This window comes from Zootoca vivipara, chromosome 12 (assembly GCF_963506605.1).
Source record: "Zootoca vivipara chromosome 12, rZooViv1.1, whole genome shotgun sequence".
Classification (NCBI taxonomy): Eukaryota; Metazoa; Chordata; class Lepidosauria; order Squamata; family Lacertidae; genus Zootoca; species Zootoca vivipara.
Genome location: NC_083287.1, coordinates 11,653,290 through 11,669,818, shown reverse-complemented (window position 1 = coordinate 11,669,818; position 16,529 = coordinate 11,653,290). Strand labels below are relative to the sequence as shown.

The window sequence follows — 16,529 nt, the reverse complement described above, 5'->3', positions numbered from 1 at the left end:
ACCAATGGTCCTGTTAGCTAGGGATCATGGGGGTTGTAGGCCAAAACATCTGGAGGGCCGCAGCTTGGGGATGCCTGTCCTAAAACAATGGGAACTTCACTGGGTAGCAATGGTGACCTCACTTGGATGGAACCCACATTTGGGGACCTGCTGAGACTGTGGTCTGGCATGCCTGGAAGAAAGCATCATGAACTGGACTTTCTGGTTTATCTTTCACGCAAGAATACACTGCCAGAAAAAAAGAGAGGGGGGGGTGATTTTGGGTCTCAGCGGAGAAAAAGATGCCAGTCTCTCCATCGACTGCATGAATGCAAGTCAAAAGGCAGTGCTGGGTGCTTGTGGCAGCCTAAGGATTAAGGCTTTTGTCAATGCAAATGCCATTTTTTAAACAGACCGGTTCTCCATTATATGCTTGGCATAGCAGCCCCCAGGAATGCCTGCAAAGTACATATGCCAAGAGAGGCCTTGTATGGGAAGCATATCTCAATTGGTAGAGCACGAGGCTCTTAAATCTCAGGGTTGTGAGTTCGAGCCCCACGTTGGGCAAAAGATTCTTGCATTGCAGAGAGTTGGGTAGAGTCCCTTCCAACTCTACTATTCTATTATTCTACTCCTGCCTTTTGGCTCCCTTGGGCTGGCAGGCTAAGCATGCATTCAGAGCAATAATTAAAAATTTTTTTAATTTCTAAGACAATTTATAAACCAGCAACACATAAAACAGTATCATGGTGGACGGTGAAAACAGCAGAGAGTCACAAAATCCTGAACAGATCACCAACACTGATTCAAATAAATGGTCAATGCTATCCTTTATCAAAATGGATTTTCGGGCAGTTTACAAGCTAAATGCAACCTTATAGGATATTCTCCTTTTCCAATAAAATGCTGGTGTTCCTAAACAGCAAATTTTATTCATTTATTTTATCTCAGCAAATCTCTGTTTCACATTCCCATCAAATAGATTCCCAAGGTTTTTAACAATAGAAGTATCAGTGGTTTGGAAATGTATGAGAATTGCTTATAAAGGCCAAAATATCTATGGAAATATTTCAGGATAAAATGGTTCTAATGGCCAATATATGCTGACTCTAAAACAACGATGTCCTGTTAAAACTCTCTCCTGTGTTATTTTTCAGGCACAAGATGTTACACTTTCTACAAATTTGATTTCTGGTAACTCTGAAGAGAGACTATTTGATGGTTACACTTGTAATGGGTACAATGTGATGTTTGTTAATGTATTCTGCTCTCTTCTGTAATGGAAAAGTCTTCAAATGAATACATTAATTACCCCCCCCCAACCCCCCCCCGATGTTTTAAAAAACAAAGAACCAGAAGCAGTGTTGTATTTTCAAACAATATATTGTGTTTTTCTTCCCACAGAGAGTTAGCAGGCCAAATAAAAATATGTGTCTCTTCATTTCTCTCTCTCCATGCTGTCAAAATCTTGCCAACAATTCTTTCATCATCTATATTTTTCCAAGACAAGCAAAAGCCTGAATAGCTTTGTGAGAGAATCAGGAACTGAAAAGGAGGTGCTCTTTGTCACCCGAGGAAGGTGACAAATGACTCAAGTCCAACTCCCTACTTTGCTTTTTGTAGGTCACATTTAAGCTTTTGTCAGAGATGGAGGAGTCTTGCCAACTGCGACAAGGCCGGGAGCTCTTACTGCTCAGGCTTCTAGCTGTGGGACTGGTGAGGGAAAGGAGCTTGGTCGGAAAATGATTTTCCAATTTGCTGAGATTGCCCAAACGTATTTAAAATGTCAAATGATGGATGGGCTGCCAAGGTGCAAATGCCCAGATTGGGGTGATACAGCAGCAGTGTCTCTTCTCCAAAATCACCAAAGCATCTGTGTAACTTAACCTTTCTTATATTCTTACATTCTAAACACATTTATTTGAAAGGAAGCTCCATCAATTTCAGCGGAATTTACTTTTTGATATGTTTGCAAGCAGGATAGGCAGAGAGGAAAAAGACAAGTACAAAACAGGCCATAGCTTAATTGGGAACAAGTCAGGGTGCCAGTTGCACGGCTGTCAACCTAGTTAGCAGGAAAGGCAGATGGTCTGTGGTCTTTGGGTTGCCGATCAGAAGGTTGATGGTTCGAATCCCCGCAACGGAGTGAGCTCCCATTGCTCTGTCCCAGCTCCTGCCAACCTGGCGGTTAAAAAGCACGTCAGTGCAAGTAGATAAATAGGTACTGCTATGGCGGAAGATAGATTCCATGTGCTCTGGTTTCCGTCATGGTGGTCCGTTGTTCCAGAAGCGGTTTAGTCACGCTGGCCACATGACCCGGAAAGCTGTCTGCGGAGAAACATCGGCTCCCTCTGCCTGAAAGTGAGATGAGCGCTGCAACCCCAGAGTAACCTTTGACTGGACTTAACTGTCCAGGGGTCCTTTACCCTTTTTTACCGACAGTTTGGTCAACCTGAGGGGCCAAGCAGCAGAGTCAGTTATTGGCCTCTTGTGCTACCAGACCCCTGATGAATTGGTACTTGTGATACCAACCTGTTGGTGATCTATAGTGATGGGACTTAAAGCACATCAGAGACTAGACCACTAGCTGCTCTTTCCTCTAGTGAGCCACAATTAATTTTTTATTTTCCTTTTCTGTAAACCAGTGTTTCCCAAAGTGGGTGATACCGCTCCCTGGGGAACTCTGCAATGATCTTGGGGGGCAGTAGTAGCCTTGGGTGCAATTGGGGGGGGGCGTTGAATAAAAATAAGGGGTGTTGGAAGCATAAAGAATTTTTTGAAAATTCACGTTTCACCTGTTGTGTAATGACGCTTACCGACGTAACACAGAGTTGAAGTCATAGTGATTACTCGATTTTCCAAACAAACACACAAAATGCAAGTTATAACCAATCTGTGGTCAAGTCCGGTGACAGCATCTTTATTTCCTATGTTGTAGGATGTAGGTAGAAATAGAGATACATAAAAAGAACACCAATTTGTCACCGCATCTTTGTTCACTTAAAGAAGGTACCGTAGATTTCCAGGGGTGTGCTGGGTAATTATTATTTTTTCCTGAGAAAGGTGCGACAGACCAAATAAGTTTGGGAACCTCTGATTTAGTATGTTCTATGGAAGAACAGAACAGAAACAAGAAAGTCTTGTGAACAGGCAAACAGTGGTGTCACAGAAAATTAGGTGCTTTTGAGATCCCTGTGCTTTGAGATCTTTTTGCTTTGAGCTGTGACCTTTTTGCTTTGACCTGTGCTTTCCTTTTAGATTCCTTAAGATTCCGGCCTAAACCACACTTCCTTGTTGCATTTATTCTTCACCACTTGCATTAGATGAAAGCCATGTTCCCCATACCCGGCCTACCACAAACCCTAGGGAGGTCACATATGGGCAAATGGGCATTACGGTTGATGGTTATCTCAGTGACTCTGGCTGAATTTGGGTTCAAATTCAGCCTTTTCAGGCTCTGATTACATTTGAACAAATGAAGGTTTGGGGCTGAGAAGACAAAAAAGGTGGGCTAACAGTTGCTACGGGATTATACCAAGCAATGTTCCCAGAAGCATCCATCCATGTGTTTTCAAGTGTGGCTCTGTCATTTAAAGTCTATTATGTACAGTTAAACTGGAACAGATAAAAGAAAGACGAGGTATAAAATACATACACAGTCTGTGAAGTGGGAGAGGCAAGCAAATGTAGAATTAGTGTGAATAGGTGTGTGTCCATCTGAACTTTTTCTATTGTTTATTACTGTAGATCAGGAGTGGTCAACTCCGAAGAGATTGTGATCTACTCACAGTTAAAAACTGGCAGTGATCTACCGCCTTTTGGGGGGTTCAGGTCAAAGTTGTTGAGATTTTTTTTTGGAAGGAGGAAGGCCCATTTTTTAGGGGTTCAGATCAGAGTTGTTGAGCTTTTCTGAGGCGGGAGGAAAGCCCTCTTTTGGGGTGTGTGTGTGTGAAGGGCTAAAATGTTGAGCATTTTTTTAGGGAATCCAAAGTTGTTGAGCTTCTTTTGGGGGAGCCAGTGATCTACCAGTGATCTACCGCAGATGTCCAGTGATCTACCAGTAGATCACGATCTATCTGTTTGACATGCCTGCTGTAGATCATGACATGAGTAAAGGCTGGCATAGCTTAATATGAGTAAAGATCCCCGTTATGAACTTTTCTTGAACCTGGTGCCAGTCTTATCTCAAACCTGTCAAGGAGACATATTGAGCTCCCAATACCTTTGTGTAAAGATCAGCACATGCAATCTAGTCACCAGCCAAATTTAATCCACACCTCCTGTAAAAGAATGGTTCCCACCTAGATAAATAGCAAGATAAGTTTAAGACAGTAAACAAACAAGGATAACCAGTTTAGTCATTTAGCTCACTAGGATTATATTCTTTCAACTTTTAATTACGTAAGCAGAATAAACAAAATGGGAAATAGGCAGGAAACTCTAGGAGGAGGCAACAGAATGATAGAAATATTGAAATTATAAGAATTGCTCATCTCAAAGCCCCACTCCCTTCGCCATTGGAATGCACTGGCTCAGAACAGTATTTCAACCCTGGATTTTCAATGGCTGGTTAGCTCTCAAAGCTCCAACACGGAACATTCTTCACAAGGACCAGCCAGACTGTGTGCTTCACTACAGACCACATATACCAGGCATCCCCAAACTTCGGCCCTCCAGATGTTTTGGACTACAATTCCCATCTTCCCCAAACACTGGTCCTGTTAGCTAGGGATCATGGGAGTTGTAGGCCAAAACATCTGGAGGGCCGCAGTTTGGGGATGCCTGACATATACCCTTCCTCAGTGCTATTTTTCTAGAAAAAGAGGTGCTGGAACTCTTGGGCCGGAATTGAGTTCTGACACGTTCCGGCTGCAAAAAAAAGCCCTTCCCTTCCGCTCCCCGCTAGTGTGGCTTCTGTGGCAAAATCGCCGCACTCACTTTCTGTCGGCTTCTGCGAATAGTGAGGGATCCCCTCCCCCTTTAGATCAAGGTGAGCAGCATTTGCTGTTTGCTTAAAATTCGATTTTTCTGTCTGAAGCAGCGTTCATATATTGTCACTTCCATTTAATGTAATAAACCAGTCTTTCTTTATTTCTCCTGTGTGAGAACTTCTCGTGGGCTTAAGGTTACGGGTAAACACACATTCGTAACAAACACACATCATAATGCCAGCAGAGAGGGCTTTTCTTCAGCCGGAACTCAAGTTGCAAAAAAGACAATCACGGAAATGTATAATCAGCGCAAAAACAAAACAATGCCGTGATAAATCCCTGAAACGAGATATTGATAAGGTGAATGATACTAAAACTCAACTAATGATTACTCAAAGAAACATAGTAAGTTTAAATTTCCCCAAAGAAACTAGGATATAGAAAAGACATGAAGATCTCAAAATAACCTCTAAATAAAGTAAACCTTGACGAGGTGCTGGCTAAGTGACTCAAGAGAAATAGGTGCCAGAACTCATCCTGAACATCTCTTTTGTTCTCTTAGAATGGCAATGGTGCCCACCTGAGATGTGCCGGAACTAAAGGAGAACAAAGGAGATGTTCATAGTGAGCTCTGGCACCCATATTTCTAGAAAAATAGCACTGCTAGCCAAAGAGCCCAAGCCTGTGGGTACTGCATGTATGAATACGTGTGAGTGCTCGACACGCATGTTGGTCCAGATACATGGATTGACTTGGCAGCCTAGCCAAAGGGACCAATGGCATCACCTTTAGAAACTGCGAAAGAACATTTGCTTCAATAAGTCTTGGTAGCTCTGGGGCAGGGTGGATTTGATTTAAATCAAATCGATTTACAGTAAATCACAATTTAAATCACTAGTCAGGAAGACTTGATTTGAATCATTATTATTTTTTTTAACAGAAAGACTAATTCTTGCCGGTATATCCTTAATATTTAAAACCAGAGGAAGGTTTCATTTTTGGAATAATACATTTTCAGAGCACAGTGGTACCTCTACTTACTCTACAGTGGAACCTCGGTTTACGAACACCTCGGTTTACGAATTTTCGGTTTACGAACCATCATAAACTGGAAGTGTAAACTGAGGTTTCCAAGGCCTGGGCCGCAGCTGCGGAGGTGCTCCGATGTCTTCGCGAGCACAGAGCGATGCAAGCGCGCACAGAGGGTGCCGTCTGCTTTCCCCTCCTGCTCCCGACGCCGCTCCCCGCTCCCCGACTCACCTCCGCCACCACCGAGCCAGGCCGCCCGCCCGCCCTGCTTGGAGTTGATCCGGTGTGCCTGGCTGCCGCCTCCTTCCCCGACCCTGGCGCTCGCCTCCTACATGCCCGCCTTGCTCCTTTTAACTGCCGGGCTTATTTATTGGGGGGGGGGCATTCATACCTCGGGGCCGCGCAGAAGCTTAAAGTGGCGTCCGTGAAGCTTTCGCCAACCCCTGACCCAAAGCAGCTCCCGCCGGCAGAGGCTGTGGCCTTCGAAGGAAGCGCTTTCTTCTTCAGGGCGCTGCGGTTCATTTAAAAGTGCTGCTGGGAACTGCACCTCCGCGAGGGGATAAAGCGCAGAGCCTGGGATTCTTTCGAAGGAAGAAACGAAACGGCAGAGGCTGTAGGAATCCGGCTCATTTCGATCCCCTCAGGGAAACTTCCATGTGCTTTATCCCCTCGCGGAGGTGCAGTTACCGGCAGCCCTTTTAAATGAACCGCAGCGCCCTGAGGAAGAAAGCTGAGGATGAGCTGCCATTGCCGGGCTACTGCATGTCCAGCAGGGCCAGGATCTCGCGACGCTGTCACCCACTGAGGCGTCGCTGCTGGGGTGGCTGCTGCTGCAGGCAAGAGGCAGCCTGCTGCCGGTCAGGGCGGGTCATGTCCGGGGCTGAGGTCTTCCCGGCAGCCCCTGCGAGCAGGGCCAGGATCTCGTGCCGCTCTCGTCCGCTGCGGCGTTGCTGCTGCGGCGGCTGCTGCTGCCGGTCAGGGCAGGTAATGTCTGGGGCTGAGGTCTTCCCGGCAGGGCCAGGATCTCGCACCGCTCTCACCCGCTGAGGCGTTGCTGCTGGGGCGGCTGCTGCTGCTGTGTACAGGAGGTGGTGGCGTGGTTTGACGCCCGGCGGGCCAGGGCTCTCCCACCAGCAGCAGCATGAGGAAGAGCAAGGGGATTGGGGCTGGCAGGAGCCGCATCCTGGCGCCCAGCTCGGCAGTGGCAGCAGCAGCCCGGCCAGGACGCAGGCTGATCGGGCGCGCCGCGGCCGGCGGGGCGGCCCTTTAAGTGGCTCGAGGCGGGCTGGGCAGCCGCTCGCTTCTTCCAGCCCTGCCCTCCGCCGAGCGACGGTGAGGGGCCCTGAGCACGTGCAGAGTGCCTCCCCTCTGCCAGGAGCGTAAAAGACAGTAAAATTTGTGTTGCCTTAGCCCCCTAAGGCATCGTTTTTCCTCGTCTGGAACGGATTAATCCACTTCCCATTACTTTCAATGGGAAAGTTTGCTTCGGTTTATGAACACTTCGGTTTATGAACAGACTTCCGGAACCAATTGTGTTCATAAACCGAGGTACCGCTGTACTTACGAATGTTTCTACTTCCTCAAGGAGCTCCGTCCGCCATCTTGGATGTGGTTTAGATAGGATTTTTTTCTACCTATGACTTTTTAGATAGGGTTGCTTTGACTTATGAATTTTTTCTCCCAATGCATTCCTATGGGATTCGACGTACATTTTTTTTCGACTTACGAATGTGTGTTCGGAACGCATTAAATTCGTAAGTAGTGGTACCACTGTAGTTTTTACAGTTATATCAAAAACTACTGATTTGGTTAAACTATTAAAAATAAAAATACATAGATAATTATGAAACTATTGTGAGGTTTAATAAGTTAACTGTTTATATTTGGACTACTTTTCTGCTGTACTTTATCTGAAAGTACATTTAAATAATGTACTTAGAAAAATAATCCTTTCCTTAATAACAACTCAAACAATTTATTCGACTAAAACAATGACATCATAGTTCTAGTTACAGGAGCTGTGTTGGTCTGATGTAGTTGAAACAAAATAAAAAAATTCCTTCCAGTTGCACCTTAGAGACCAACTAAGTTTGTCATAGGTATGAGCTTTTGTGTATCTGAAGAAGTGTGCATGCACACGAAAGCTCATACCAATGACAAACTTAGTTGGTCTCTAAGGTGCTACTGGAAGGAATTTTTTATTTTGTTTCAATAACATCATAGCATATGTATCCATGTTTGTTAATTGACGTGGTAAAACTTTTTTTTTAAAAAAAACACACAAACAAAAAACAAAACTGAGTTTTGGCGCATGTGAAAAACTTAAAACAAATCCTTATTTCCTCATGAATAGCCTTTGGACTACAATGTAACTTAAACAGAAAACTATATTTAGAAAGTTTTTTCTTCCAAAAGCACTTTATTTTAAAAATCTGATAAAAAACGATTTAAATTAAAAAAACACACACCATTTTTTAAATTAAAAAAACCCATTGATTTTGATCCACCCTGGCTCTGGGACACATCCGCCATCTATCTTTGTGGCAACTGTCCTCATTTACCAAATGCCCAATCTCTCTCCTCAAAGACCCTCCTCCTTCGCTGGCTGCACTGTCACCTTGTCACCGTAGTCTTTGCAGTATGTCGCCATCAGCTAAAAATCTGTCCCCGTGAAGAAAAGTGAGAGGTGACACCGCTAGGCTAGGTAAAGCAAGCCAGAAGGCCCGGGTGGTAGTTGCGGGTTTTCATCTCTTCTTTTCCTTCTTTTCTTCTGCTAAAGGTGGTGCCGTGTGGAGCACCAAAAGCCCGAGGAGGGTTAAGGATATCCCTATCCACCACAACAGAGCATGAGTCTCCCCAAAGAGCAACTTGCCAAGAAAAGCCTGAAAAGAGAAGACAAGAAGGAGACTGCCGCCCTGGATGCCTTCGGAAAGAAGAACAGCAGATAGACACAGTAATAATAACCACAAATTTGGCCCAGTGGCTGGATGTTCCCCACCCCTGGGGTCTGGGCAGCTGAATACAGTGGTACCTTGGTTCTCAAACTTAATCCGTTCTGGAAGTCCGTTCCAAAACCAAAGCGTTCTAAAACCAAGGCACGCTTTCCCGTATAAAGCAATGCAAAATGGATGAATCCGTTCCAGACTTTTAAAAACAGCAATTTAACATGAATTTTACTATCTAGTGAGACCATGGATCCATAAAATGAAAGCAATAAACAATGTACTGCAGGTCACACAATTTACAATTGATCAGTAGCTGAGCTGGGTTCCACACAGTCACAAAAACAAAACAAAAAGAGCCGCAAAAACAAAAACGCCAAATAAATAGCAAAAACAGACAGACGTCAGCGTAACACTCAAAACGGAAGTGTGGCACTCAAAATGGAGCACGTTCGGCTTCTGGAAAAAGTTCGCAAACTGGAACACTTACTTCTGGGTTTGTAGTGTTTGGTTTCCAAGTTGTTTGAGTACCAAGGCGTTTGAAAACAAGGTACCACTGTATGTTGAAATCGGAGTAAAATAGGTGCTTTAATCCCAAAAATGTACGTTGCATTTACATTTGGACGTTTCGTTTTCCTTCTTGGGAACAAATAGCTTCTTCTTAAAGAATCCCTCTGCTAGAGTGCCTTGCTCATCTCACACACTTTGCAAGCACCTATTAACTGGGTTCCAGAAAGCGAGTTCTTGAACTAAGGACTTTACAAGAAGACACTATTAAATTAGGACTGAATTACAGTGGTCCCTCGACTTATGAAGTTAATCCGTTTCGAACGTACCTTCGTAAGTCGAAAAAATCCTGTCTAAAAATTTGGTAGTTGAAAAAATCCTATCTAAATCCTATCCAAAATGGCGGACGGAACTCTCTTCGTAACTCGAAACCTTCGGAAGTTGAGTTACTCGTAAGTCGAGGTACCACTGTATGAGAAGTTTGGTTAAAAGCAACTCTGAAACGTGGTTGCCAACCTGGACCCATGTAAGTGCTCAGAGGCATTTTATAAAAGTAAGGAACACTACTAAAAATACCATTTCCTCCTCCAGCATCAACGCCTCTCTATTTTGTGCTGGTTTAACGTATTATATTATTAGCAGCATTGGGGTTCAATTCTTAAATTTCATTGCACAGCTCCTTCTCCTAGCCCGATTTATGTTACAAAAGTAGGGAAGTGAGTACCTGAGAACAGAAAAGGTGTATAGGAATTTCCTGCCAATTCCTCAATGCACTCAAAAACTGGTCTTCCAAAAGTATACCACAAATGTACTTTTGTAATTCAAGAAAATCTTTAATAAAAACAGTAATTTGTTTTTTTAAAAAATGCAGTCAGGACATGCTTTGACCGATCATGCTTCTGGTTGCCCCTAAGATGTCACTTGTACTTACGGAAGAGATGAAGTTAGACGCTGTTGAGGTCAAAGTTGCTGTAGCCGAGGAGGAGGAGTATCTCAAGGCTTTGGCAAAGAAAGTCCACATGATTGCGTTGCATGCAAGCACGAGGCCACCGCACCCAATGCGAAGCATCACAGGCAACTGCGGGACAATTGGGGAGGGACATTTTAACTGCACTGCATTTTAATGATGATGATGATGATGATGATAATAATAATAATAATAATAATATAACAACAACAACAATTTTTTTATACGCCGCCCTCCCCGGTCCAGAGACCGGGCTCAGGGCGGCTAACAAAAAATATAAAACATTTATTAAAACGACTTAAAAACAGCTTAAAAACAACATAAAGTACAACATAAATATCGCATCGCCAGGGCTAACTAGCCAAGTTAGTCCTGCTAAGGCCAGCAAGGAGACCAGGGAAGTATTTAAGTGTGGGGACCCAGAAAGGTTTCTTCATAGAAAAAGGGAAAGGAAAAAGGGATGGAGGATCAGGCTAAATTGAAGGCCAGGTGGAATAGCTCTGTCTTACAGGCCCTGTGGAAGGAGATCAAGTCCGGCAGGGCCCTAGTCTCATGGGACAGAGCATTCCACCAGATCGGTGCCATCACTGAAAAGGCCCTGGCCCTAGTGGAGGATAATCTGGCTTCTTTAGGGCCCGGGACCCTTAGGCTGTTATTATTTGCGGACCTTAGGGTCCTCTGCGGGACATACCAGGAGAGGTGGGTCCCATAAGCACGAGGGTCCTAGGCCGCATTTTCCACCCATTTCGCGAGATGGAGATATGAGAGAATTGCATTGTTAAAATAGGGAGTTCTGCGGAAGCAGAAAACATGTTATGGATCTGCTGTACCAATGGTGACAGAGCAATTTCCATTCTTCATTTTCAACCAATCAAATCTTTATTATGGTCATAGACCAGCATGAGTAGGGTGGGGTACAATCATTTTGGAAAGCTAAAAATGATTAAAACAGAAGGTAAACACTGTAAAAAACCAACAACACTGTAAGAATCTAAAAGAAGGGTTAGGAGCATTAAATGGACGTGGAAGAGCATAAAAGTTTAATATATAAAAGACTATAGGTATCAATTTACAGCGCACTCTGATATGAGTGTGCAATTAAATCTAGTTTGCGGCACAGGTCAATTCTTTGTTTTGTATGAAGTTCTTCAGGGGAAGAATGAATGAATGAATGAATCTTTATTTGTGTCAGCCATAGGCTATAAAATAATAGGATATACAAAGAATAGAAATAAAAAGTCAATTACATAAAATACATTTTAGGGTTTTGAATCAATAGTCAAATAGTGGATCTTATTCTGATTGCCCCAGCTAAAAACCTTTGCTGTCACTTGCTCCTCTTGATCTGCCAGGGGAAAAGACACTGTGAGAGTGGTAGGGTGACCCGGAATGGACAATAAAAGGGGTGATAACCTCATCCCCCCGAGTCTTTATACAGAGAACGAGAGAAAGGAACGAACGAACAAAAGAGAACTGCAGAAGAGGCCAACAAAATAGTAATACTGTAGTATGCCTTCCTCCTTACAATTTAGGATCACAGAAGCGATGGCTGGAGTTTGGGGAGAAAGACGGCATGCCCTTATGGTCTCTAGGAGCCAGAGCTACAAAGTCAACTTCTATAGTCTATCCTTCTGGAAGAACAAACTCCCAGCCGTGTGTGATGGCATAAATTTCAGAAGGTACAAACAGACACTGGTCAACTTTATTCAGATGGTTACGATGCATCTGACGGAGCCTTGTTTCTAACCCCTCATTTGGTCACCGCTGGCGACCAAGAATTCCCTCCAGCTAAGTGACTGAGCTGGCCAAGCAGGGACAAAACGCTCTGCCTTGCTAGCTCCATCGGCTTCTGTCCTGTGGAAGAAATGGCTTCACTTCTTCTGCAGCAGCTACAGAAACAGATTGGGCTTGCTTGGGCAGGGGGATAATCAGCTGCTTTTTACGCATAAGTATAAAGAAAGCAAAATGGGCCAGTTGAAACAAGACCACTCTGGCACCAGTTTAGACCTTCGTTGGTGTATTATATATAATTACCTATGTGTCCCATATTTCCTCAGAGTTAGCTAAAGCCAAGTTCTGGTCTAGATTCACTCTGGTTCAGAAGCCGGTGATATAAACAACTCAGAGTGGAATACTAAAAGATTACAGATGAGCCTGTCAAGAGTTTTAAATGTGAGAGGACATCACCCAATTCAAGCATTCTTTAGCAGGATCTTTCTTCCACAGTTCGGGAAACAGCTTAGTCAAATGAGAAAAATACAAACCCTCCCTCACCAACTGACTAAGCATTTCTCAACTAAATTTAGCATTCCAAGGAACCCTTCTTCAAACAAACTCTGACTGGCAAGTTCCTAAGTATTTACTCTGAGCGAAGTCCGATTGCGCTTGGCAAATAATCTTTCTTATTAGCAAACAGCTTTTGCAACTTCAGGTTAGATTTGCATGCTTATTGCCCTGTTGCGGGGGACAAGGATATCCCATACCCATGCCATACGGACACAGAGCAAATTGATTTATTTTAAACAGATCCACACACCCTCACGCAAGCCCGAGGAAGTACTGGACACATGTCAAGGGCACTTGACAAAGATAACACAGTCGCTTCTACAGCTCTGGATTCCTACACACACCAATCTCCAGTTGCAGCAACAGGGGACTACTCTCCCTCCACCAATTTATGTACCTTCCCCTGATGGGCTGCATGCATGCAGCCAGAGACTGTGCCTGTGTGGCAACTTCCTCTGCTCATCCCTTTTCAGCCCCTTTCTGGTTCTAGGAACCAGTTCTAGGAAAGAGTGGTGCAGGGTGGGGAAACACTTCCCTTTGTCCGGCCTGCCTCTCCCTCCAGCTCTGAAGCTTCTCCTACCTCTGACTCTTGCCTCCTGGCTGGTACAGCTCCCCACAGACCACAGCCCCCCTCTCCCAGGTGTGCTCACTGTCAGCATCCTGCCAGTTCATGACTACACAGCATCTTTGGCTGGCCCGAGGCAAAGGTGGACAGGGTTCTGCACCTTTAATAGGCGTCATGCAATTCCCTCTTGCACACTGCTATTTTAAGGTGCCACTATAATATAAATGCAAACACACAGGGGAATACAATTGTATATGCACCTTCATGTATGGTCTAAAAGATAGCTTCATTTCCCCTTCTTGAATGGTAATGTGAAGGCAGCCCTGTTTAGGGAAGTTTTTAATGTTGGATGCTTTATCATATCACTTTATTATTATTATTCTGTTGTGAGCCACCCAGAGTGGCTGGGAAAACCCAGTCAGATGGCTGGGATATAAATAAAATTAATAATAATAATAATAATAATAATAATATATTTATTTATAGTCTGCCCATCTGGCTGGGTTTCCCCAGCCACTCTGGGAGGCTCCCAACAAAATATTAAACAGAATAAAACTTCAAACATTAAAAACTTCCCTAAACAGGGCTGCCTCCAGATGTCTTCTAAAAGTCAATAAAGTATCGTATTATGATTATTATGGACTTGCAGTGTGACCCAGTGCAGGCATTTCCCACTGCATCTTTGGGTCCCAAGTGTGTCTGTCAAGGATGAAACTCCCTGGGCAAATGACCCTGAAAATCTCTGTGAATATGAACAGGGTCATGTGGTTTCTGTTGTTAATGCAAATCCTGCCTTTGTGGGTATGCCCTACACAGCAGGCAGCTTACATAAGGTGGACCTGACAGAATACCAGAAGGAAAAGAAATGGGTGCGGGTGGGAGAATCAAGCACGGAATGGGCACAAATAAATGGTCCTTTGAACAAACAGAGAAGAGAAAGGTGTTGATTCACCGTGGGGATTAACTGGCCTCTGCCACACCTTTGGGTGCCTTCAGTTACCCTGGGGCCACCCAGGCAGGCTTTTGTGTTGGACCTTAAAGATGAATGGGGAAGCAATCCATTTTCCACTGTGTGCCAAGAGAGGAGAAAAAAAAGCATCTTCCAGGAGGATCTAAGGACAAACTACATGTTACACAGGATCTCCCAAAATTGTAGTCCTGGGGTATTTCACCCTCTCCCACGTATTGATTTTCTGATTTGCCCTCCTCCACACTTACTCTTTGCCCCATGGTTTTAGTTATGATTTTTTTTTAAAAAAAAACAGCATTTGTACCCTCTGAGAAGCTGAAGACAGAGCGTTGATCCTATTCCTCCAAATACAGGGCAAACATATTGAGGAGGAGGGCAATTCTGTGCTGGAAGGAAAAACTGAAGAAGCTGGCGGCCCACCACGGTGGCTGCATTTCATCGATTTATTTTTTAAAGAAAAGATCAGGAGATCCACCCAGCTTTACTTTGATCCTTAGATTTACCTTTGCAGGTAAGCTGCACTGTGGGAGCTGGAGTCCCGTGAAAAACTCAGGGCAATGCAGCCCAAACTGTGGCTCCTTCCAGCACCAACCATCAGGAAGCTGGCTGGCTGGGGAGAAGCCACAGAATGGGGGCCTCACAATCCTGAGGTTTATTATGGCATCTGCAAAGCAGGGATACCATTTCCCACAAGCTGCAGCACTGTGTACTCTGTCTTTGGATGCCCTTAGCAGAAGACACTACGGTTCTTATTTCTGAAAGCTGGAGTTGACTTTACCAGTGGCAGACTCTGGTGCCTTGAGCAAGGACCTTTGCCACTCCCCCTAGATATTTCTTATTTTCACAATAGTTCCTTTTGGTAACAGTTCCTTTTTAAATGGATCTTCTCGATTATTATTATTATTATTATTATTATTATTATTATTATTATTATTATTATTATTATGTGCCCTGTCTGAAAGGTGCCCTATGCGGGGGAACCACCCACAGCTCCCTAAATTCGGGGCTGACTTTACAGCAAGGTTCCCCATCTCTGATCAAGTTGCAATCCTACAAGAACCTCAGCATTACGATTATTCACCATATTGCAGTTGGAGAGCGAGAACTCGAGAGCCACCTCATGGCAAAGGTGAGATTCGCACATGAGATTTCCCAACGCACAGCTCAGTCTCTGATGCCCCAATGTGATGCTTTCGTTTCACTGAAAAGCCACGACTCCCCTCTGCCTTAGAAAATTGCCTTCCGCCCGGAAATTTAATTCCTAAGTCTAAGACACCCCAAACCCCAAACCGACTGGCAATTCTGGCGCGCGCAAAGCAATGTGTTTATAAAGATGTCTCCAAAACGCTTGCCGCGTTTCTTTTAAATCTCTGCTTTCCCCTATGTAAAACCGTGTGTCTGTGTGTGCCCGCGCGCTCCGCAACCAGGGTACCGCTCAGGCCCAGAGACACTAAAAGCACAGCGTAGGATGAGACGCACGAATGAAAACTCATGCGCTTTCGGAGGGTCGCTTGGAGAGGCTTCCCAGCTGTTTTTGCGCGTGTCGTTGCATCCATCCATTAATCCCCCCCGTCTCTTCCGGGATAAACGGGCCACAACCCCCTCCCCAGCTGCCCAAATGTAGCGCTGCTGCGTCCCGATCCTGCCCTCGGGAGGGAGTAGAGCCCGCTTCGTAATTACCCAGGAGCAAACACCAGAGGCCGCCTCCTCGCCTCCGACGACCGCGGCGCAGGCTCCTCGGAGGTAATCCGCCCCCAGGGCCAGTTTAGCGGAGCAGGCGGCCAGCGCCCCCAACAGACCGGCCCCGGCGGCGAAAACAGCCCCCCAGCCGGCGGGCATGGCGACTCAGACGCTCCAAACACACGTGCGCAAGGGGACGCCCACCACGTGGCTCCCAGACACGCTCTTCCGGGTAGCCCGCTCACGTGACCGTCCTGCTCCGCCCTCTTTTAAAAACTGGCTGGGATCGTAGACAGTGTATTTAGTATTACTGTATTTTATTTCTGCACCACTTTATTTTTAAGGGGGGGGGAATCCCAAAGGATGCTCTTTACCCTCCGTGCGCAGAGGGAGGGAGAAGGTGAAAGATATACCGTATATACTGAGGAGAAACAAGGGGGAGGGCAGAGAACACACGCACAAAAATAATAATGGAAAAGGAGCCCAGGTAAAAAACTACACCCCCTAAGCAGGAACAGTGCTAGCTATCAACTACCGTAGTAGTGAGGAAGTTGAAAGGAGGGGGATGTGAATAAAATAGAAGGAAACCTGTGATTAGTTGGATCTGAAAAAGGTACCTGCTAGTTATAAGAGCAGATAGCTATGCAAATGGATTACAAAGAACAGAGGGATG

The 16,529-nt window shown here is 44.9% G+C and overlaps 1 protein-coding gene across 3 annotated transcripts in view; it reads right to left on the bottom strand.

The window, feature by feature from the left end:
• Positions 1-16,080, bottom strand: part of TMEM42 (transmembrane protein 42) — a 16,789-nt gene extending 709 nt beyond the window's left edge. The window contains exons 1-3 of one of the 3 annotated variants that reach the window (XM_035129978.2): positions 15,857-16,080; positions 10,320-10,466; positions 1-2,160 (exon numbers count right to left, since the gene is read on the bottom strand). The exon at positions 1-2,160 is cut by the window's left edge and continues 319 nt beyond it. In XM_035129978.2, coding sequence (XP_034985869.1) covers positions 2,017-2,160; positions 10,320-10,466; positions 15,857-16,015 — 450 coding nt within the window. In that variant the 5' untranslated portion in view covers positions 16,016-16,080 and the 3' untranslated portion in view covers positions 1-2,016. The other 2 variants (XM_035129979.2, XM_035129980.2) reach the window with 2 other exon arrangements.
• Positions 16,081-16,529: the final 449 nt, after the last annotated feature.